At 37.0% G+C, this 25,104-nt stretch overlaps 2 protein-coding genes across 3 annotated transcripts in view; both read right to left on the reverse strand.

The window, feature by feature from the left end:
* Nucleotides 1-4,068: 4,068 nt before the first annotated feature.
* Nucleotides 4,069-25,104, reverse strand: part of LOC135210781 (C-Maf-inducing protein-like) — a 187,081-nt gene continuing 166,045 nt past the window's right edge. The window contains exons 3-14 of one of the 2 annotated variants that reach the window (XM_064243640.1): nt 24,972-25,022; nt 24,213-24,284; nt 22,742-22,831; nt 19,823-20,011; nt 18,611-18,903; nt 17,092-17,184; nt 16,216-16,372; nt 14,828-14,941; nt 13,724-13,864; nt 10,194-10,382; nt 9,369-9,474; nt 4,069-9,153 (exon numbers count right to left, since the gene is read on the reverse strand). In XM_064243640.1, coding sequence (XP_064099710.1) covers nt 9,029-9,153; nt 9,369-9,474; nt 10,194-10,382; nt 13,724-13,864; nt 14,828-14,941; nt 16,216-16,372; nt 17,092-17,184; nt 18,611-18,903; nt 19,823-20,011; nt 22,742-22,831; nt 24,213-24,284; nt 24,972-25,022 — 1,620 coding nt within the window. In that variant the 3' untranslated portion in view covers nt 4,069-9,028. Of the gene's footprint in view, nt 9,154-9,368; nt 9,475-10,193; nt 10,389-13,723; nt 13,865-14,827; nt 14,942-16,215; nt 16,373-17,091; nt 17,185-18,610; nt 18,904-19,822; nt 20,012-22,741; nt 22,832-24,212; nt 24,285-24,971; nt 25,023-25,104 lie in introns of both variants that reach the window. The other variant, XM_064243639.1, reaches the window with a different exon arrangement.
* On the reverse strand, nt 8,348-8,860 carry LOC135211301 (RNA-binding protein Raly-like). The gene has a single exon (XM_064244618.1). The coding sequence runs from the start codon at nt 8,858-8,860 to the stop codon at nt 8,348-8,350; it is 513 nt and encodes a 170-aa protein (XP_064100688.1).

Genomic DNA, 25,104 nt, shown 5'->3' on the forward strand with positions numbered 1-25,104 from the left:
GGAGGTCGGGTCACTTCTTGTTATTTTCCTTTTCTATTCCTTATATGAGGTTTGTAAGTGAGGTTATATAACTTCATATTTTCTAGAGACCGTCTCAGTCTATTTATCATGTAAAAAAAATTATTTCAGTCTATTCATTATGAAAAAAAAAGGTCAGTCTATTCATTATGAAAAAAAGTATCTCAGTCTATACACCGTAAAAAAATATCTCGGTCTATTCATCGTGAAAAAAAAATGACCAAGATTCAACACGTTTACGAAAAAAGGGTTAATAAAACAATACTTACAATGAAAGTTCATTTACGGAAAGCTTCTTCCTCCTTCTCCATTATCATCATGATAACATCATATCATATCATCATTATCAACATCATCATACCACGTTCTAATCAGAATGGCAAACAGTACATCCCTTCTTTTTATTTTTTATTTATTTTTTTTTTGGTAATTTTTCGGGGGACGGTGAACAGCAGTGTATAAAGGTTTTTTTTTCCCTTTTTGATTTTGACCGCAAAATCCTACAGCCCTGCATTCGTCTGATATACATATACATATACATACATACATATATATATATATCTTCCCCAGAGACATAACACTATGACTTGAACATTTAAATTAACTATGGTAGACACTAGAAGTTGTATAAATAGTTATGATAAGGCTTAATATAAATATACGAGTCTGTTTCTCTGTTTCCTGGCCGCTGTACTACAAGCATCTTCTGGGATGCAATTCAAGACAAAGAGAAATGTTCAAAAATTTTGATGTACTACTGAGCCGCTCCAGAGAAACAGCCTCCGCTATTATAGTGTATAATATATAGAAACGACAATATACATTATTTAGCAGTATTTCACTGTACAGCTTACCTTGTACAAGGTTACACTGGAGTGTGGATATTTCTATCCACACATTTATCGGGATATATATATATTTCGTATATAAAATGGAATTGATCGTACGCGAGACTTGTAATAATGGTGGGTATGTTACGTTCATTCCTGTCCTCGGAAATATCTGTTCTTCAGAGTGGGGTAATATAAGTCTTGACGACACAGCAGACGAGAGCAAACTGGCACTGATTTGTGTTAACATTCCTCTTCATATCCAGTTTAAAATGCAGGTCCAGGACGAACAGCAGCAAGAGGAAACGGAGCTAACGGTAAATATCGACAGGGGACATCACTCAAACCAATGAGCGAGCGAGTAAAGCGACCATCGGCCAATCACGATGAACGCGAGTGATATCGATTGCTCAAACTTACCGTCATCTCAGAATAAATGAGACTAGATTGAGGAGCAGGGTTCATAATGTATTTTTTTTTATGTATAAAAGTGATGAAAAAGCTTCTCACATTTCTAATTCTCAGAAAATATCGATAAAAGAGTTATAATATTCGGTGGGGTGTTTTTTTTTCTGATTATTTCACCCAAATTGAGTGATATTTATGGGAAATGTTTTTCTGTCGTTTTTCAAAGCCTGAGCAATAATTAAAGAATGTTTTCATTTGTTCTTTTCAAGAGTAAAGAAAAAATATATTGATAGAAGTTTATAATTATGTGGACATAATCGATAATTAAACTTCTGTGGTGCTTCTCCATCGTCTCATGTGACTAAAATAATATTTCAATTGAAAAATCACAGACAAGTACTAAGATTAAGAAAAAAACTATTAAAAAATGAGTTAAATTATAAGATAAGCATTAAGTGAATGATAGTAAACTGAAGTAGTTCTCACATGAGGGTGAACGTTATACGAGGATTGTTGTGTGGACGCTTGAACGCGGCCAAACCAACCAAGGAGACATTTCTTGACACAAAAGTAAACGGGTTTCAAAGCTGACTACCGCTTTCTAAGAGCAATGAAGCAATACTTTTTGAAAGCAATGAAAATAAGGAGATATTTCTTAATTGAAATAAAAAATAAATTCAGGTTTAAAAGCTGTCATTTTTAAAAGGAAACATGTAATAATTTAATCATTTTTTGAAAACTTATGATTACATCCACCTGTACAGAATTTTCAACTGGAATTTATCCCGTTGTTATTGATGACATTATTCTATAATTACAATGTATTTGTTTCACATCAATAATGCCTGTTTGTTCTCGACTACTGCTGTTGTTGTATTTTATTTGTTGTTGAGCAACACGCCTTCACACCAACTTCCTATTAGAATCACAGACGATGTTAAAAAAAAAATTGCTTGACATGTTAGTACGGCATCACTGTCATTGTACCTGTGGCTACTTCTAGTAGTATTTATATAAAAAACGTATTAAGGTCTTTCGCTCTCTCTCGGTGCTAATTCCTACTAATTCCTACTTACTGAGTCTCTTGATTCCTCAATAATAATAATAATGATAATTATTATTATTATATATCATCAAGTCAATGATTTTCTTCGCTAGTACAAATTATACTGTGAATTACCAGGGCGTTTAATGGCATTATCTTACTCGTTGGTTTGTTTCGTATACACTATATATATATATATATATATATATATATATATATATATATATATATATATATATATATATGTAACATTTACCAATGTATTATAAGCACGTGGTGATAGTACTAGTCAGCACTTGGTGACGACACTTGTGACAGCACAAGTAACTACAGCACTTGATGACAGCACAAGTACAGCACTTGGTGACGACAACTGACAGCACAAGTACAACAGCACTTGGTGACAGCAATAGTACAGCACTTGATGACAGCACTCGTAAAGTAGCTACTTGATGACAGGACTAGTACTACAGGCAATTAGTGACGGCACTAGTACTACTAGTACCACAGCACTTAAGGACAGCACTCGTAAAGTACTTGGAGACAGCACTTGATGATGACGCTAGTACTACACTTAATGACAGAGCACGGATACAGCCATTTGTGACGTCACTAGCACAGCACTTTATGACAGGACTAGGACTAGTGCTACAGCAGTCGATGACCGCCGTCAATAAAATGCTTATTACAGACTCCTGATGTATGAATACATGTATGCATATACATAGTACGTACATTAATGTACGTAACTGAACACATGCATAAAAAAATTCATACAAATAAATATACGTACGAACACTCGTATACATACATGTATGGTGCATGGGATGCAACGATCAATGAAAAAGTGGGACCGATGTTGGAACGTTACTTCTCTATAATTATATGAAGTTTATATATATATATATATATATATATATATATATATATATATATATATATATATATATATATATATATATATCTTTTCAGCCTTTCCTAGGCATTTATAAATGTCAAGTTATTTATTTTCTTTCCAGTATACTTTCACCAGATCACCAAGCTGGAAATTGTTCCTCACATTAAATTATTTCAAAATCAAATTACAGCTTCATCATAGAACTTTAACAAATGGACAGGCCGTAGACTGAAGGAAAAATATTGGAAAGAGGTAATGAAAACGAGAGAGGAGACGCCTGCATCTTACAGTGGCTGAAGATGAACCCGAGAGAATCATTACTCTTACGTCGTCACTGGGTTCTGTGTGGTGGTCTTTGGGTGTTAAGTGTTTACAAAGTAAGCCCAGTGGAATCTGGATTCGTTCAAGTCTCAGTCTCACTCTGACAGCAATGGGGATTGTTCAGTGTTTGCTGATTGACAAGCTATTTCCCTTTAGTTTATCTTAACAGTTACTTGGTATACCTACAGTCTCAGGTACTTCGTGAATATAATCACGCTTCCTACACCAGTTACAGAGAAGTTAGGCGCCTATGTTTACTATTCCACAGTAGTTTAAATTGATTTTTATTTTTTTCACTGAAGCAACATTACTACTACGGCTGTCAAATTACTCAAATCAACGAGAAAATGTTTGTGGATGAATCAGATGTGATTACGATGTCAATATTGGACCAAATTCACCTTAGATATATTTATACATTTATGCAATCCCTGGAATGTGGCTGAAAAGATTGTGCAAATGATCTCGATCGGTGGTTTGTGGGTTTGTCTTTGTTAGGGTGGTACGCAATTTTTGATAAAACGCTGACGCGAGAAATGTGCATGTTAATATATATATATATATAGATATATATATATATATATATATTATAACAAACAATTTTGCAACCGTTCTCAGTAGCATAATGAACGATATTATCATCGGTAAATTATCATTATCAGAATACCACATGGGATTTAATACTGGCTAGAGCGACTGTAACTGCAAATGACTTGCATATGGCACTTATTATTGGAATATTGGTTAATATATATATATATATATATATATATATATAATATATATATATATATATACATATATACATACGTCTCTGACCAGAATATATATCCTGAAAAAAAAGAGACGAAAGTATATATATTCATATTCACGTACAAATAACTAGTTAAATGTTACCGGAGGAGGAATGTGAATTAAAAAAAATGTGCTTATGTCCATGAATGTGTATTAGTATACTCTGTTAAGAAAATCGGCAGAATAAAAAATATCTTAACGTGTGCAAATATCGAATTTGCTAAGATCGATTAGTTCCAGATTGTTTTAGTTTCTTCTGAGCTATAAAGTACTACATGGTATTTACCCCTCCCCCTCCCCTACTCCCCTCAACCCTACCCCACACCATACCCTCAAAAAGGCATCTTTCTTAATTGCTATTATCCGACTAGTACGCAAACTGATATCAGAACTCCTCACTTGTTTATACTTCATGATGACGCAACATAAACTTCGACAGTGACGTCACGTGACATCACGGCATTACCAGCTAAAGAGCATATATAAATACTTGATAATATGACTTAAATATGACACGTAATTTGGTTGACAACATAGACTAAGAAAGTCAATAAAGTCTGTTCTCTTTTTTTCTTTTTTTTTAATACAAGCAACGCGTTCACATAAAATGTATGAACGATTATAATTATGAAAGGCATGGCACTCCTATCTGTAGCGTTGAGACACTCAACAACATAAAGGAGGGAAAGTGGGTCTCTAGAAGAAGATTATGAACTGTGAATAAAAAAGAAAAAAAAAAGGAAAAATTTACCTCCATCTTATACAATCTTTTTAATATATATCTATATATATATATATATAGATATATATATATATATATATATATAATATTAAAAGTTCAGGAGTGGAGAAGTCTAGAAAAATGTTCAATGTTGAAAACGTCCTTCCTGGTTTTCGTAAGAATATAAAACAGCTCGGTACAAGGATCGTCATTTGCCTTAACCTACTAATATTAAAGACTAGGCTGACTACAGTAAAAATAATAATCATAATAATAATAATAATAATAATACCCTCAGCAGTATGTTCATTTGGATCACAAAAAGTATTGACTTTGAATAAAAGCAATCGAATGTATATTGCATCGCCCTTAATACACTTGCAATGACGCAAGTGAAGGGATGGGTGATGATTTCTGTGTTATAAGGATGCTGTGATTAACTTCCTTTGGATTAGCTGAGATTAACCTCCTTTGTATTTGTTGTGGTTAACCACCTTTGTGTTTGCTGTGATTAACCTCCTCTGGATTTGCTGTGATTAACCTCCTTTGGATTAGCTATGATCAAGCAACCTCCTTTGTATGTGCTGTGATTAGCCTCCTTTGTATTTACCGTGATTAACCTCCTTTGGATTAGCTATGATTAACCTCCTTTGTATTTGTTGTGATTGCCCAACTTTGGATTTGCTGTGGTTAACCTCCTTTGGATTAGCTGAGATTAACCTCCTTTGTATTTGCTGTGATTAATCTCCTCTGGATTTGCTGTGGTTAACCTCCTTTGGATTAGCTGAGATTAACCTCCTCTGGATTGCTGTGATTATCCTCCTCTGGATTTGCTGAGATTAACCTCCTTTGGATTAGCTGAGATTAACTTCCTCTTGATTTAATGTGAATAACCTCGTCTGGATTTGCTGAGAATAACCACCTCTGAATTTGCTGTAATTAACCTCCTTTGGATTAGCTGAGATTAACCTCCTCTGGATTCGCTGTGATTAACCTCCTTTGTATTTGCTGTGATTAACCTCCTCTGGATTTGCTGTGGTTAACCTAATTTGTATGTACTGTGATTTACCTCCTTTATATTTACTGTGATTAACGACCTTTAATTTGGTTGTGATTAACCACCTCTGGATTGGATGTGAATAATCTCCTTTGTATATGCTGTGATTAACCACTGCTGGATTAGTTGTGATTAACCTCTTTTACTTCGGGTCTGGGAAAGACTATGAAACCAAGTGTCCTTAGCAAATAGTTCTAAAGAATCACAGAAATATATTTATATGAAAAAAGAAACTGGACAAATTACCACTACAACATAGACTTGGTATTTCAGGAACATACTCCCTCACCCCATTCCCCCCCTTCCCCCTCTCCCCCCAAAAATAACTTTGGTAACAACTTTGCTAAACTTAAGAAGCAATAATAAATAGAGAGAGAGAGAGAGAGAGAGAGGATAAAAAGGCCTAAGATCTCCATGTAATAAAGCTTTGCGAAATGGCAGATGGCATCATATGTCAAACTCTGGCGATGGGTCAGAAATGAAGACATACATATACTTGCAAACCCATGTGGTTGTATGGAGCAAGTAAATGTAAAACACTGTATTTTTAAGTCATGCCAAGGTCCCCATGACAGAAAATTCTCGAGAGATTTGCAAAAAAAAAAAAAAAATGGCATCTTACGGAAACGAGCGGAGTTCTCTTGATGAACATTTATATGTATAAAAATTCCTGTTTCACACAACAAGCTTAGAAAAAGTCGCCCCCCCCAAAAAAAAAAGATATTTAATAATTCAGCATACTCACTTCCTTTCTCTGGAATCTCAAATTCTTCTCATTTCACAGTTTTAATACTTTTTTTTTGGCCACGAAATTCAGGACAATACTGATCCGGTGTTGTGTGAAGTGTAATATATACTGGTGGGTGTGTACACATATGCTGCCCTTCGACTGGACAGACACACAAACACACACACACACGAAAACATTTTCTTTAATGAGGCGAATCCTGATTTTAAGTCTTTAAACTCCAAAACGAAAGTAAAAAAAAAAAAACGTTGACTTCTCTGTTCAAGATATAGTACCTCTGCCATGGCACCTCTTTCTGGGGGGATAAAATGATATGTAGAGTGACTCGTAGCTTATCTATGTCTTGTTCTTTCGGAAAAAATGATAGCCATATACCGCATTCTATAAAAATTTACACTGGGTAGAAAGTTGTCGTATGTACATCGTATGTACACGTTGTACTAGACGGTAAAGCGGTGGTGCATCAGGTGGTAAAGCATTAAACCCTATACATACTATAGTAGATTCACACCACCCGTGCATTTGGTGTCTAGGCCAGTCCCTTACGATGCTCCTGATTGGCTGTTGATAAGCCAACCACAGGGCTGGAAACTCTCAGTCTCTCTCGAGAGTTTACATAGGCAGGATGTATGTACCACTCTCCTTGGGGGATACTTTTGAACGACTTATCCCTCAGGAGGGGTGGAATATACATCCTACCTATGTGAGCTCTCGAGAGAGACCGAGAGTTTCCAGCCCTGTGGTTGGCTTATCAACAGCCAATCAGGAGCGTCCTAAGGAACTGGCCTAGACATCAGATGCGCGGTTGATGCGAATCTGCTATAGCCACACTTGACTCAGTAAAACCTGGTAACGTTTTTGAATAGAACCACGGTGAAGAATCTCCATTACAAACCAATGAAAAGAAGAGAGATAGATGAACAAATACAGACGCCTTCATTTTCCCCGCTGCTTTAACCAGGCGTCGTGACGCCAAGAGAAGGAACCAAAGCAGAAATGAGCGACTGTTCAGAAGATAATAATCCCGGAGGGGACCTGACACAAACACTGAGACTTAATCAGCTACTCTATCCGACCCAAATCCTCGACCCCTTTCCTTAGAACGTACAGTTTCTCTCTACACGTACCACTAACAGAAGAACGGATAGTAAATACACATTTGCCGGTGCCGAGTAAAATGGCCACGAAATAAATATGATGACAATATGCATAGAAAAGACATTCATAATGACATTCACCACGAAAATTTGTTCACTTTCGCGTTGCCTCCGCACTTTCAAGGGAAGTCGCACTCACACACACACAAGTACAGGCCCGTGGAAACAAAAAAAATCTCCACGGCGCCCTTATTCATATTTGACACACTGACTGGGTTAAATATCTACAGTACAACGATTGCTGTTTTCCGCAAGTTAGCTTTTACACGTTTCATAAAAATAATTTGCAGCCAAAATGTTTCTTTTAAAGATTTGAGATGCAGGAGGCGTGTCTGTCTGTCTGTCGTCGCTACAGCTCATAGCGCACTCGGTCAAGGCTAGATTCACTGGTCTCTTCCTCTGTCGTTTCAACTCTGTTTGCCTCTCCTTCCTCTTCCAATCCCGCTCCTCCAGACCCTACTCCACCACCCATACCAGCACTACTACCACCTCCCCCTCCTCCTCCTCCTCCTCTTCCTCCTCCTACCAAACCTCCCAACCCTCCCAGGACAAAGGAATTTCTACTTTCATTGAGTATGTTATTGATCTTATCAGTCCGTCCTTCGCTGTTCGCCCTGACAAGGGCATTTTTCTTCACGACGCCCCTCTCGTCACTGCAGGTCCTCACCAGGACGTTTTTGACCAGAGTAGTAGTACTACTCTGCTCCCGGTTCCAGGACCTCACCAAGAAGTGTCTGGTGTGGTCTTCACTGACAGCCCTCACAAGCGGGTTTCTTTTCACAGTGTTCTGCTCCTCACTCTTCGCCCTCACCAGCTGGTTCCTTTTGGACAGGACCCGTCCGTCGAACTTGGGCAGACACATGAAGTCCCTCCGGCTGTTGTTCTTCTCTTCGCTGGGCAGAGAGTCGTCGGACTTCCGGTCTCTGTCTCGCCTGCGACGCCCCAGCTGGCTCAGAACCCTTCTGAGGAAGGTGGTGGGTCCGGTGGTCGATCTGCTAACATCCTGAGTGTCAGCAGAGGGAGGCGAGGGTCACCAGGCATCAGTGTAGCGGACATCCACTTCCTGTAGGCCTGGCAGCATCTCCTTCAGTGTTTCAAAAGTCTCCACAGATAAGCTTGTACTATTCAAGTTCAGTTTTCTTAGGCTCTTGATTGCTGGAAATAAAAATGGTGGAGTAAGTTTTTCTACAGGAGAGGATTGCAGGTTCACAGAAAGCTTATTCTTATTAACAATTTTTTGGGGGTAACAGAACAGTTATACTCAGGTTACAGAATATATTCTATTTTAGTCATTAAATATATGTAGCATTTTTATATTTTGAGCAAAATCTCAAACTGACATAACATCTTCCTCTAAAGTGCATAAGTACCTGCTAAAGAACCAAGGCCTTTGTCGGTCACTGGTGTTTCACACAGATTCAGCACTTGCAACTTGTGTAGGTGCTCCGATATTAGCTGCAATCCTACGTCACCAAACTGCAACAAAGAGCCAGTTATTAAAACAGCACTGGACATCATCAATTTAAACACAGTTCCTCACTTCTCCAGATGTCAAAGCATAAACTTACAAAAAATTAAGGTCAGAAAATGATGATATAACTAGATTTTAGTCTCTGTAAACTGCACTAGCTTTCCTAAAAGTATTACTAAAGTCATTCTAGAAATTAGCCTTCTAATAACGCGTGCATTATTGCAGACATGAACCTATGAACACAAAAAAAAAATAGTCACAGAATCAACCTGTTAAATACTGCATCAGTCAAGTCGTAAATACCTTCTGACTACTGTGTAGGCTGGTGCAAAGTCATTGCAAGAGTTACCCTTCAAGCCTGCTGAAGTCACCTCAGAATACACTCCCTGAATAATGCATATATTATCCTAAAAATACCCTGTAAGTCATCCTAGCAATGGTCCTCTAAGGCTGTAGCTGTTATCCTAGAAATGGCCTGCGACTATTGTATAGGTTATCCTAGAAATGAATGTGTAAGTCGTTCTTGTAAAGATCCTCTAAATACTATTAGAGTCCTCCTGAGAACGACTTTCCAAAGAGCGCGTAGTTTACCCTTGCAGTGACCTTTCAAAAGCTGCCTAACTCATCCCAGAAACTGCCCTGCTACCCTGCTAATACCCCACTGTGCACACTATCCTGTAAAAGCAGAATCCTCTGAATAATGTACAGTTCAGTGCCAACATACCTGTGTAGCCCATAGATTGAGGTAGCGGAGAGTGGGCAGCTTGATCAACTGCTCGGCGCAGGCGCTGGTGACTCTCGTGAATGCCAAGGAGAGACACTCAAGGTTCCCGAAGGATCCGGAAGAGAGCATGCGGTTCACGTCGGCGTCGGTGCTCCTACTCGGCAGCGTCAGTTTTCTAGGGCCACCCTTCTGTTGCTGCGGAGACGAGAGCCTTCGTTAGTCAAGGGAGTCGGGAGGGATCCTTCGAGAATATGAGGGAGTCAATTTAAAACGCGTCCCTTCATGAACGGGGCGTATCAGAGCACACATATAAGAGGCACATTTACTCTAATGATGTTGCAAGCATTCTATCAACAACGAGGATCCACAGGTTTGACAGTTATGGCTACTACAGAGAAGAAAAAAAATGCAGCTACACAAATTTCGTGAGGGAACTTGTCACGGATTCCGTTGACAATATCAGAGTCGTGTGGTGCACTAAGAGGGACTTTCTTCTGATAACATTTAAGAGATTCAATCTAAGCGGGAGATGCGTCAGTGTTGTCCTGTTTCCCATGAACAATTTGGCCATTTGGTCGGCATTTGGAGAGAAGAGATCAACAAAAAGGCACTGTTTGGAAGTCTCAGATGAAACTCCAAGGAAAGTTGAAAGATGGTAGGCTAGATACAGTCCGTAACGGTATAAGATTAAACCTTGTATGTAACTGAGTATATAAGATTTAAACTTGTATTTAACTCTAAAGTACACAAGATTTAAACCTTGTATATAACTCTGAAGTATAAAAGATTTAAACCTTGTATATAACTCTAAGTATATGAGATTTAAACCTTGTATATAACTCTAAGTATACGAGATTTAAACCTTGCATGTAACTCTAAGTATATAAGATTTAAAACTTGTATGTAACTCTAAGTATAAAAGATTTAAACCTTGTATGTAACTCTAACTATATAAGATTTAAACCTTGTATATAACTCTGAGTATATAAGATTTAAACCTTGTATACAACTCTAAGTAAAGTCACTTAATCACCAAAATCTGAAGTTTCCATTCTGAAGAGGATTTGAACACACTTCATCTTCATTTTTCAATTAAAAAAATCTTCACTTTATAAACGAACTCAAAGGACTTTCGTGATCCCATTATTATTATTATTATTATTATTATTATTATTATTATTATTATTATTATTATTATTATTATTATTGCTTGCCTTTCAAACCTTTTTGGTTCGTGCGAAGTTTGTTTAGGAGCGAGAAAAAAAAATGTTCTGTTTTAAATCAAATTAGCAGGGACGCTGATCGTGACTATTTCATTACATTTTCTTCTCTCTACTTATTCGTCTTCCAGCTTATTAATACCTTTATCAACATCAGAATTCCATGTGATTAATGAAGCTGGTGTTGTCTACTGGGTATACTGTCAAGTTCTTTAAAATAACCTCCACTGAACATTCGTGGGTCGTAATTGCTACTTCAGTCTCAGTGACCTGGGTAGACATCCCTTCAGACATTTAAAAATAAAATAAATAGATTAAAAAAATAAAAATAAGATAAAAAAAATTCACCAGGTGGTCAAAGAGACTTCGAGACTGACTATTTAGTGAGATGAGACTTGTTCATAACAGACTCATCAAATTGAGGGTGAGAATTTGGGATGGTGGGGGTTTGTTTTGGGGGGAAAGGGTTGTGGGGGTGTTAGTGGAGGGTGGGGAAAGAAAGGGAGGGGGGTAGGGGTGGGTGGGGGCTGTCAATAACACTGATGCTGGCTGTGTGTGGGGGCGGGGGCGGTTTAGAGGAGGGGGGGGGATGTTTGGATGACACGGAGCAAACTATTATATCTTTATGGGTTGAACGGGTGACGAAATATTTCAGTGGGCCAATCTGCAAAGGGTGTGGATACACTACCAAATATTGACAAGACAATATACACACTGTGCACTTACTTGCCAGATTATTTTATATCGGCAGCGTGTAAATACGTAATATGAGTGAATGAACGAAAGGAGAGGAGCCCTTGAAAATAATAAGTGATGACAATTGGGACATATCTCAAAAGTTATATATCAGATACAGGTGGGAAGGGGGTTATATTAAGATCTGACGTTCGCCAGCATATTGAATACCATGGGGAAGACCCAAAGTGATGTTTTTTTTCATGAAACATAAATGCAGATGTAATTTTGACAGGCATAACAAAATTTTATAATTGATTAGATTTAGGATCCACAATATACTCCCTTAATGTTCAACTATTAACCTAAAGGATGCAGCAAAAAGGATTTTTTATTAAGAGTCCTTCAGTCTGAAATTAAAAAAAAGAAGGGGATACAATTTTGTAGGATTATTACAAAAAAAAAAGGTAAAGGTGGGATGACTGTGCCCCTCCATCATGGCACAAAAGTACAGATTTCCCAAGTCTTTCGATGGTCCAGAATCCAGAATCCAGGCTCCAGAAACGACTATATACCATTTTCAAAATGGGTAATATTTCGAGATTAAAAAAAAAGTTTCGAAGTTACCAAAAATATTCTCTGTTGCATCAGACAAACAGAAAATTGAATGATTTCACCCCTTCACGCTTGTGGGGGTGAGGAGGAGTCCCTCTTCGATGGAAAATCATTAATATATTTTCGTGGGCATGGGGGTATAGGGAATGAGGGTACACTCCTGTGGGGTGAGGAGTCCCTCTTCGAGAGAAAATCATTAATATATTTTCGTGGGCATAGGGGTATATGGGATGAGGGTGCAATATTAATTTGATGCCAGAATAATATTACAGAATTTAGCATCAATGGAAAAAAAAAAATATATATATATTCTATATTTCAGTGACTAGACAGCTAAGAGTAGACCTGTAAATTAGGTAACAAATTTTGAATATGATAATAAGATTAAATGAGTTGGATTTAAGACGCTTATTAACAAAAATGCAACTTTTTAGGACTTATTCAAGCAGCCTTTCTAAGACTTGTTACTGTCACCTTTGCAAGACTGACGTCAGTGAAGGATAATTTATAAGACTACGAAATACACATTACTTTGCAAGACTCTGCAACGTATGGAAATAATGCTGTTATTTTAGTAAATACATTCATCCCTTCAACGTCATTTTAAATATATCTGATCAAACGAGTCGTTTGTCATAACCTACGTCGATTTGTAGTTCAAATTTGAAAGGCGTATCAAACTCTGGTCATGTTATAACTTCCCTGAATATATGTGAGCAATTATCAAGCTTGATTTATCTCTTGATTTATGAGGGGAAAAAGGCTGAAAAAGCTTAATTTAAGCCTCTTTGCAAGGCTTGGCCTTCCTGATTTTTATCATTCCAGCTGTGAATTACCAAACTTTCCTTCTTATTCTCTAGGACAGCAGTGGGCTAGGAAGCCTTGCTGAAGTAGGTTTTTGTTTTTTTATTTATGTTAAGGATAACCTTTCTGTAGTAAGTATACATGCATACATGTATATATATATACATACATATATACATGTACAGTGCAATCACACAAACCAGCTAGTGGTCATACCAATTCCCTGAGATGCATCTGGTGGTCACACAGAGCCTGATACCGTCTCTTGCCTGTAGGCGTCGACTGTAGGGTGGTGACGACCTGGAGGCTTTGGTCGGCTCCGTCTATCAACTCCCACTCCAACATGAGACACAGAACCTGCGGAGGAGGAGGAGGAGGAGGTGCGTAAGAGGTATGCAGAGGTGTATTTGGGCTTAATGCTAAAAGGGCCTTAGAATTATCAATGGTAAGGTTTTCACTGCACAGACGCGGTGCCTCTAGTACAAACTCTGATGGGGTCAAAACCTGTGGAGGTGTCTCTAGGGGTGTGTAAGAGGTGTGTAGAGGTGTATTTAGGTTTAATGCGAAAAGGGCCTTAAAATTTATGAAGGGTGAGGTTCACTGAACAGACACAATTCTTGGCAAAATTTAATGGGTTCGGTCCTGGCAAATCTATTGGGTTCGATTTTGGCAATATCTAATGGGGGCCCGCACGACCTTTAACAACAGGTTAAATTTCGGCAAAATCTCATGACTCGACCTCAGCAAAATCTAATGGGTCTGTTGTGTCTCGACAAAATCCAAGGGGTTCAATCCTGGCAAACCTAGTGGGGGAATTTTTGTCAAAACCTAATGGCTTCGATCTTGGCAAACTATAATCGGACCTACCCTAGCAAAATCTCTTGCCAAATCTAATAGCTGATATTAGGCAACCCAATGCAATCAAAACCTACAGGCTAATAATAATAATAATAATAATAATAATAATAATAATAATAATAATAATAATACAGGCTTTATTGAAAAATAATGGCTACTTCAGCCGCGTTTATTTTGTGATAGAAGTTTCTTTATTCTTCTTATAACTGATATTTTTCCGTACTCAAGTTGGCTACTAAAACGCCAAATGGGGGATTGATGTAAAAAAGAAAACGTGGTATTTGTCAAATTGAATACATTATACAAAATTTGACAAATACCACGTAATAGGAAGAATGGAGAAACTTCAATTACAAAATAAACGCGGCTGAAATAGCCACTATTTTCAACAATACATGTATTAATGAAGGTCTTCTTCCAGCAAATATTAATATTGATATTAATAATGTTGATAATACTCACATCCTGAGCAGTGATATTTCCCCTAAGGGCCAAAAGCATGCAGGCACCAAGAGACTTGACGAGCGATCCTAGGAACTTCTTTCTCTTGCAACAGCAACTGATAAGCGTCTGCAACTGCAAATGAAAATAAAAAAAAACTTCCATTATAGAGTGAGAGAGAGAGAGAGAGATTATATAATTGGTCCAAGATACTGGTTAAATATAAAACCCGGTTTCGTTTTTATGTTATTCAGTTCAGACTACAGCGAGAGAGAGAGAGAGAGAGAGAGAGAGAGAGAGAGAGAGAGAGAGAGAGAGAGAGAGAGAGAGATTGCAATTGATCCAAGATGCTGTAAAACCTGACTTTGCTATCTTGTGATATAAAGTTCAGACAGGAGAGAGAGAGAGAGAGAGAGAGAGAGAGAGAGAGAGAGAGAGAGAGAGAGATAAATAAATTACAATTGGCCCAAGATACTGGTTAAATATAAAACCTAATTTTGTTACCTGATTTAGTTTTTATGTTATTCAATTCAGACTACAAAGACAGACAAAGAGAGAGAGATAGAGAGAGAGAGAGAGAGAGAGACTGCAATAGATCTAGGATGTTAATTATTCATAGAACCTAAACAGGTATTAAAAACTGTATGGTTTAAGATAGTTACAGCTAAAAATGTCTAGCTTTAGATTATTCATACAAAAATGTATAACTTAGAAATATTCACAGCTAAAAATGTGTATTTTAGATTATTCATACAAAAATGTATAAATTGAGTATATTCACGTGAGAAATGTATAGATTTAAACCAAAAGTTCTACGATATAAATGAATAAATAAATGAATAAAGAAGAATTTAGTATATAAAGGAAACAAGAAAGTGAGAAATAGACAAAAGAAAAAAGTGGATAAAGAAATAAAGAAAGAATGAAATAAAGGAATAACGGAAGAGAGGAATAAATAAATAAATAAATGAATAAATAACTAAAAATTTAGTATTAGATAAAGGAATCAAGAAATTGGGAAATAGAAAAAAAGAAAGAAATGAATAAATACAGAAAGAAGGGAATAAAGAAATAATGAAAGAAAGGAATAAAAAAATAAATAAATGAATGAAAATATAGTAGTAGATAAAGGAATCAAGAAAGCAAGAAATATAAAAAAAGAAAGAAAAAATAAAAAAACGAAAGAGAGAAAGCAAAAAAGAAAAAAGAAATTAAGAAAAAAGAAAGCAAAAAAAAATAAAGTTGAAATAAATTAAGAAAAATGGAAAAAGCAAAAGAGAAAGATAAAATAAATTAGGAAAAATGAAGCAAAAAAAAAAAAAAAAATTAAATAAAAAAAGAATTTTAGAAAGCCCTACAGGTGAGGCGCGAGGGTGCCAACCACCCAGTGCCAAAGTGCCCACACTTACAATAGCGGCCCAGGCTGACCCTTCGTCCACGCAGGCCAGAGAAGAAGGGCAGATGACGCTGAGCCAACCTTCTTTGTCCTCCCGGGTACCCAGCACCATCTGATGGACGTCACAACGCGGGTCCGTCCCTATCATCTCCACTACGGGCATGATTTGTCTGTGGAGAAATGGTTAAAAGACAGTGAGTGATACCCTAATGGGTGGGTCTTATTCATTATTTGTCTGTGGAGGGATGGTTAAAGAACAGTGAGTGATACCCTAATGGGTGGGTCTTATTCATTATTTGTCTGTGGAGAGATGGTTAAAAGACAGTGAGTGACCCCCTAATGGGTGGGTCTTATACATGATTTGTCTGTGGAGAGATGGTTACAAGACAGTGATTGATCCCCTAATGGATGGGTCTTATTCATGATTTGTCTGTGGAGAGATGGTTAAAAGACAGTGAGTGATCCCCTAATGGATGGGTCTTATTCATGATTTGTCTGTGGAGAGATGGTTAAAGAACAGTGAGTGACCCCCAATGGGTGGGTCTTATTCATTATTTGTCTGTGGGGAGATGGTTAAAGAACAGTGAGTGACCCCCAATGGGTGGGTCTTATTCATGATTTGTCTGTTGAAAGAGGACTAAGGTATTCAGAGACTCAGAAGAGAAGTGACTCTCAGAGAAGTAACTCTAACTCTTCTCCACTACCTGTGCTTAATTAAGCTCCCCCCTGATCAAGTTACCCCTGTGAATAAGGTCTACCTGTGGTCTAGTCATACCTGTGATCAAGTTACACCTGTGATAAAGGTCCACCTATGATTAAGTTCTACCTGTGATTAAGGTCTACCTGTGATCAAGTTCTACCTGTAATCAACTGGGCTTGGCTTCCTTACCTGATAAATTCTTCGTCGGCTAAAGCTACGTCTGGGAAAGGGATTGGCTGAAGAAGTTGGGCTAAACCAGGTCTCCAATCGTCGTATTCACATCTGCAAGAAGACAGGCAATTAATAATAATATTAATAATGATAATACAAAGATCGATAAGTACCAAGACCTGAAACTAGAAATAAGAAGGATATGGGATATGCCAGTGGAAGTTGTAGTACCCATAATCATAGGGATACTAGGCACGATCCCAAGATCCCTGGAAAGGAACCTGGAAAAACTAGTAGATGCTGAAGTAGCTCCAGGACTTTTGCAGAAGAGTGTGCTACTAGGAACAGCGCATATAGTGAGAAAAGTGATGGACTCCTAAGGAGGCAGGATGCAACCCAGAGGAACCCAACACTATAAAAACCATCCAGTCGAATAGGATGACTGATTAAAAAAATTTATAATAATGTAAAAAATTAAATAAATAAATAAATAAATAAATAAATAAATGATAATAATAATAATAATAATAATAATAATAATAATAATAATAATAATAATAATAATAATAATAATTACTTCAACAAAATTGATCTGTGATTAGCTGAAGGGGACTACAAGATACCCATTAAATTCAATTTGCTCAAAAAAGAAAAAATGTTACGACAGATTCTGAATAATAAAGCGCTACATTTCCTGACCTTCCCAGTTACTGAGAGAGAGAGAGAGAGAGAGAGAGAGAGAGAGAGAGAGACTGAAGTGGCGCTATGCCAGCCAGCACGGCCTCTTGCTCACAGAGGAGCAGCCCGTATAAGAGAGAAAGAGAGAGGGAGAGATTGTTTTGAGTTGTCTGTGAATGAGCAGCCCGTAAGTTTGCGTGTGTGTGTGTGTTTGAGAGAGAGAGAGAGAGAATTTGTCTGAGAATGAACAGGCGATATGCCACCACGGTCTCTTGCTCACAGAAGAGCAGCCTGTATAAGAGAGAGAGAGAGAGAGAGAGAGAGAGGAGAGAGAGAGAGAGAGAGATTGTTTTGAGTTGTGTGAATGAGCAGCCCGTAATTTTGTTTGTGTGTGTGTGTGTGTGTGCGTGTGTGTGAGAGAGAGAGAGAGAGAGTTACAAGGAGTTACAAGGATTAGGATGTCTCAAAGACTTGTTAGTCCATCCGAGGAGACATCGTGTGTTCACTTATCTGTAGGAGCAGGTTTTACTGTGCATTCACAGTGTCCTAATGATTTTGTCTAGCTTTCTTTTAAACTCTTCCACACTGTTGCTGTTTACAACTTCTGGTGGAGGTTTATTCCACGTGTCACATCTTGTATGTGAAGAAGTTTACGCAATGGGATGTGTTGTATCTCTTCAGTTCTAGTTTCCATCCATTATCTCTTGTCTGGTTTTCGTTTAATGCAAATAGGTTACTTTCTACTTTTGTTATCCCTTTCAGGATTTTAAATGTTTCTATTAGTTGCCCTTGCAATCGTCGTGTTTCTAAGCCATACATGTTGAGAGAGAGAGAGAGAGAGAGAGAGAGAGCAACTCACATTTTTGAAAGGACGCTGAGATAACAGTTCAAGTGCTGCGCAGTGTCCTCATTCGAGTGGTGGTGCAAGGTGTTCAGTCTCTCCTGACTCCTGTGGTCCTCCAGGAGACCGCAGACGGCCGCCGTGCACACGGACACCAGATTGGGCAGCACGCGCAGGTGTGGGCACGTGCTGGTCGGGCCGTGCATGCTGTCCACGAACTGGTGCACGACCCTGCGCCCGTCGTTCTGGCTATTGAGGGCCTGGATGTAGTTCTGCACGAATCTTCTGACGTAGGGGTACTTGCCGAAGTCCTGTGGAAAGGGCGTTTTGGGGTTAGTTGATTGATTGACTGACCAATTTCTACTGAAACTGGCGTCGCAGAGAGCTTGTGGGAATTGTATAACATTCACTGACAAAGTAAAATTTTACTTTAATTTTAGATTTCTCAGTAATTTTTTCATATCAATTTATATTTTTACAGACTAGACAAATTGACATATTTAAAAATATATATAAAATCATTATTTTTTTTCAAAGGACTCCATTATATTTTTACAGGCTAGACAAACTGTAACATATTTATTTCTGTTTAAATAAATCCTATCTCTCATTCATCAGTAATTCATCATAATAATTTTCTCCACTATACCAAACTCCTGAACTCATCAACTAATGGTTCCACAACCGCTCTACTATTAAAACAAAACTGAAAATGATGAAATAACCTCAACCTACCGACCAACCAATGGTTCCACAACCATTCTACAGGGAAAAAACCTTGAAAAACCTGGGAAATAAGTCAAACTACCGACCAACCAATGTTTCCACAACCACTCTACAGGGAAAAACCTTGAAAAAATTGGAAAAAATCAACTTACCGACCAACTAATGGTTCCACAACTCCCCTACAGAAAAAAAAAACTCAGACTACCGATCAAACAATGGTTCCACAACCAATCTACAGGAAAAAAAAACCTTGAAAAGAAACTAGAATAAACTGAACCTACCTACCAACCAATGTTTCCGGAACCACTCTACAGGAAAACACATCGAAAAATGGGAAAAAACTCAAACTACCAACCAAATAATGTTTCCACAGCCATTCTTGGGACAATAAATCACTAAGAAACAGAAAAAATTCAACCTACCAACCAACCAATGGTTCCACAACCCCTCTACAGAAAAAAAACATTGAAAAAAACTAAATAACTCAGACTCAACCCCACTGACCACATTGTGCTTGAGGATGCGTTTGATGATGGGCGTGAACATGTCTATGACGAGACAGGACCTCGGATTGTCCGTGCAGTGTTGACTGAAGAACTGACAGATCTCGGGCGAGGGTTGGTTGTTCTCTAGCAGGGGTGCCAGAGTCACGATGATCTCCTCCGTCATCTGCCGGCTGAGCCATTTCTCGCCCTGGGGAACAAGGAGGAAGGAATTAGCTACTGGAATAACTGGTAAATGTATTGATATATGAAGAAATAGTTGATAGTCCTTTGGATGGAGAAAAAGTAGATAAAAACTGACAGAAATTATATAAATGAGAAACTTAATATTATTAGCAACAATATTAATTTTGAAAGGATTCATATAAAATTATGTTTTGCGATAATATTCACTCTGTCAGCGAAAAAATATGGTTCAAAACAGTAAATAAAAATAGATATATATGCTTTGTTTTTTTAATAAATAAAAGATAGAGTTTTCTTTTTAATGACGAAAACAGCTTCTGTTCATGTAGACCTAAACTATATATTTCAAAGCAGGTAAAGAAATTTTTTTTTACTCTCAAAATAAAAGTATTTTTTTAATGAAAATGAAATTGGCGTCTTTTTAAAAATTATATATATATTTAGCCTGAAAAAAGGAACAAAAATATCGTTCTGAATTAGGGCAAATACATTTTTTTTTTGCAAAAGGAGAAATATTTTTAGAATGAGAAATACATTAAATATTATTTTATGAAGACATGGACATTACTGTGTTAGAAAGAAAATGGTCATGTCACTAAAAGATATTCTGTCTGTCTGTCTGTCTGTCTGTCTGTCTGTCTGTCTGTCTCTGAAAGGTTCGAAGGACACCTCCTGATGAATATTGTAATACATTGTCTTGCTGGCAGGACATTTTTCCATTTGCGGAAGTATATAATGCGAATGAATATATGAATACATGATTGGATGAATACAAGATTTATATGAAGAAATTATAAAGAACTACAAAATATGCATATAAAAATTTCCAATCTCATTTAAAAAGGAATTAAGGAAATTTGAAAATTTATGAAAAAATGTATAGAATGTATGAAGGTAATGAGAGAGAGAGAGAGAGAGAGAGAGAGAGAGAGAGAGAGAGATCAGTATTTTACTGAGTAAAAAGAATGGAGTTTGATTTATGTTATCGTAAATTACAAGACCATCTTCTCCTCTCTCTCTCTCTCTCTCTCTCATTACCTTCATACATTCTTCACTAGTCTAGTACCACTATGCTTCCCGTAAATGATTGATGTTCTAACACAATACACTGATCAAAGCTGGTCGTACAAAAAAAAAGGGGAAAATGGGGGGTGGGGGGGAGGGGGGGGGTAAAATAATAAGGTTACGTTCCAATATCCTCTTCTGTATGACCGCGGCCACCCCTCTCTCTCTCTCTCTCTCTCTCTCTCTCTCTCTCTCTCTCTCTCTTTCGTACATGACGTTACAGAATTTATCAAGCTTTTGTTTGAGAAATGTAGATTGTGTATCAGTCTGTATCTCCCACGTGTGCGTGCGTGTGTGTGTGTTTGTTCGTTTGTGTTTGCGTGTATGTGTGTTTGTGTATGCGTGCGCGCACTGATGCGCACACTTCCCTCTGTCCCCTTCACACTTACCTATCATCTCGACAAAGTTAAAGTTGATAGACCGAATCCCACTAATATTCGCTGAAGGGAAAAGAGAGAGAGAGAGAGAGAGAGAGAGAGAGAGAGAGAGAGAGAGAGAGAGAGATAAGGCGAGCAGCACCACCTGACCGATATCAGAAGAAGAAGAAGAAGAAAGTTCGTAGATAAAAAGAAGATAATAATAAAAGGAGGGTCACTGCTTTTATTTATTGTCAGAACCTGAAAACACCGGATGCAGATTTTACTTATCTTTATCAACTGATTAAGGAAAGATTACTTAGGGTACGTCACACACACTGTTATTTAGGGAACGTCACCCTCACTGTGATTTAAGGGACGTTAAACATACTCTTATTTAGGGGAACGTCAGACGCACTTTTATTTACGGTACGTTAGACGTACTGTTATGTAAGGTTATCTAGGGTACGTTAGATGTATTGCTATGGTACGTTAGATGTATGATTGTTTAGGGTACGTTAGACGAGCTGTCATTTAAGGCACGTTAAACATACTGGCACTTAGGGGTTGTCTAAGGCACGTTAAACGCATCGTTATGAGGGTACGTTAAACACACTGTTATTTACGGTACGTTAGACATACTGGTATCTATCAAGGACTGTCTGAGGTACGTTAGACGTACTGTTATCTAGTATTGCCTAGGGTATGTTAGACGCACAGTTTTTTTGGGGTACGTTAGGCGTACTGTTGTTGAGGATACTCCAGGGTACGTTATTATTATGCTGAAGGTCGCGTCCAGAGAGAATTACATACGATAAGTGACCTCAGCCTTGATGAGGAATATGAATATTTTATGAGCAAGGTTAGTGAGAATGCTAGATGTATATTTATGTAAGTATATGCATATTTATAATAAATAAATACATAAATATACACTTACTATATATATATATATACATATATAGTCTTTTCCACTTTGCCATAATAGTTTCTTCACCGATTTACCATAAATCAACGAATTGAAAAATTAAAGGAACTATTTTATATTTTATTCCTGTATACATACAGTCTCTACCCTTTTATCATACATATATGAATAAGCAATATATTGATAAATCAATCAATAAGTAAACAGTATTGACCGTAGAAAAAAAACTAAGACATTTTGATAACTTAGCATTTTATCATCATAAATAAATGAATAAGCAATAAATTAATAAATAAATCAATACGTTAACAGTCTTGACCGTTAACGAATAAAAGATTTAATAAATTAATAAGTGATTAAAAAAAAATAAAAGATAAAGGCTTACCGTAGTGAGGATTGAAGATGCCAATTCCAGAGGTACACGACAGACTGTGTGGTCGTGCAGCGGCGTCGCCAGCGATAACTCGACCAGATTCTGCAAGAGACAATAGTCGTTATCCAAGGGGGCAATAGTTTGCAGTAGACGCGTGCAATGGTCTGCAATAGTTTGCAATAGACGCGTGCGATAGTTTGCAATAGATGCCTGCAATAGTTTACAATAGACGCCTGCAATAGTTTACAATAGACACGTGCAATAGAATATTCCCAGCAATAGTCTCTGGGTACCTGTATGCTTTTCTGGCACACACGGGAAACATTATTGCTCTCTCTCTCTCTCTCTTTCTCAGAGAGAGAGAGAGAGAGAGAGAGAATATTGTTAATGACTTAGATGACTATGATATCATAGTTTATCTGTAAAATTCAAATATATACACCGATTTTGATACTGTATTTGATCATGACCTCTATAGGCGCTCTACTAGCCTGTTTAAGTAGCACGGAAAAAGCCGCCATTCGGAAAATAGAGAAGAATTTCTACAAGTGTAACGCTGCTGAAGTAGCCATTACTTTTAATAAAGTATTATTATCATTATTATTATTATTATTATTATTGAGAACATACGTGCAAATATACTATAAAGCAATTAGCTCACAACATAAAGCTTCCACAGGAAAAAACCCCTTTTAATTCATGATAAAAGAAAGTGATGAAAAAATGAATAACATTCATATAACAGAATAATAAAAAAAAGAAATAAGGAAGTTGGATTGCATGCAATACACAATGACTTATTTTAGGTTGCAGATGCCATCCAAACATACACACAAACAAGGGGGTGTGTAGTTTGCGGAAACAAGCAGGTAAGACTGCTTTGCATACACACAAACAAATTCATGGAAGATTTATTCATACAATACGCGAACAAACAGGGACATAAGTAATACGCATACTTATGCGCAGATTAAAATATTCATACACAACAAAACATATGCACGAGGAAGTAAAGGTGTGCTTTGAATAAATGCAGAAACAAGAGCATGTGTGATGAGTGTTTATAGAGATCAGAATAGGAAATAGAATTTAGTTCACAGCCCAAGCGCTGGGACCTATGATGTCATTCAGAATTGACAGTAAAAGGTCTGAAAGGTGTAACATGAGGAAAATCTCAAAGCAGTTGCACTATGAAGCGATTGTTAGAGAAGGTGGAAAGCCAGCTAGAAGACAGAACTGACGTACAGTAAAAGGAACTGAAAAGGGATGTAAATAACCTTTAGTAATGCCCACAGTGCACCGCTTGAGTTGCACTGACGGCCCTAACGAATTATTATTTTATTGTCACAAGGTATAAGTGGGTATGTTACGCACGCACACACACAGACATACAAAGACACGGGGATACAACGGGTGACATTTCTGTCCATATTATAAAGAATCATAGGTCAAAGGTCACTGCAAACGAAATTGGGGGACTTACTTTCAACTCTTTCAAAAGAACCTCCGGTCTTTTGGCAGTCCTCAGTACGTTGCGGTATTTATACACGTTTTTCTGTGGAAAGGTTAAAAAAAATTAATTAATATATTTTAGGTCATTTATCATCCTGAAGAGTGTATAGATGCTATGAGAAATCTTGAGGTATATATATATATATATATATATATATATATATATATATATATATATATATATACATATATATGTATATATATATATATATATATATATATATATGCTATATATATATGTATATGTACATATATATACGTATATATATATTATATATAATATATATATATATATATATATATATATATATATATATGCATCAAGCTACAAATGTCCTTTAATATCTAATTCGCTCTACCTCAGAATTAATATATTTTCATATATGTTAACCGAAAGGGAATTTTTGTTTGGTGATAATTTCGCCGGATCCCGGGATCGAACCTAGGAACCCAGATTTCTGGGCTCCTAAGGAGCCGACGAAATTATTATCAAATAAAAATTCCCCTTCAGTTAACATATATGAAAATACATTAATTCTGAGGTATAGCCAATTAGATATTAAAGGACATTTGTAGCTTGATGCGTATTACGAATCAGACTCATATATATCTATATATATTATATATTATATATATAATATATACCTCATATATATATATATATTATATAAATATACCAATAAATATTCATGCAGATACACCAGCATAATGAGTTATAAACTCTACTAACCTTCCAGATTATAGAATGCAACCACTGATCGCGAGCGTAGGAATTAGTGGCCTGAAAAAAAAGAGAAAATCTTTAAGGATATTGTTGAGAGATTTCAGACATATTGATAACCTGAAAAAACATATTTAAATTC

Source organism: Macrobrachium nipponense, chromosome 4 (assembly GCF_015104395.2).
Source record: "Macrobrachium nipponense isolate FS-2020 chromosome 4, ASM1510439v2, whole genome shotgun sequence".
Classification (NCBI taxonomy): Eukaryota; Metazoa; Arthropoda; class Malacostraca; order Decapoda; family Palaemonidae; genus Macrobrachium; species Macrobrachium nipponense.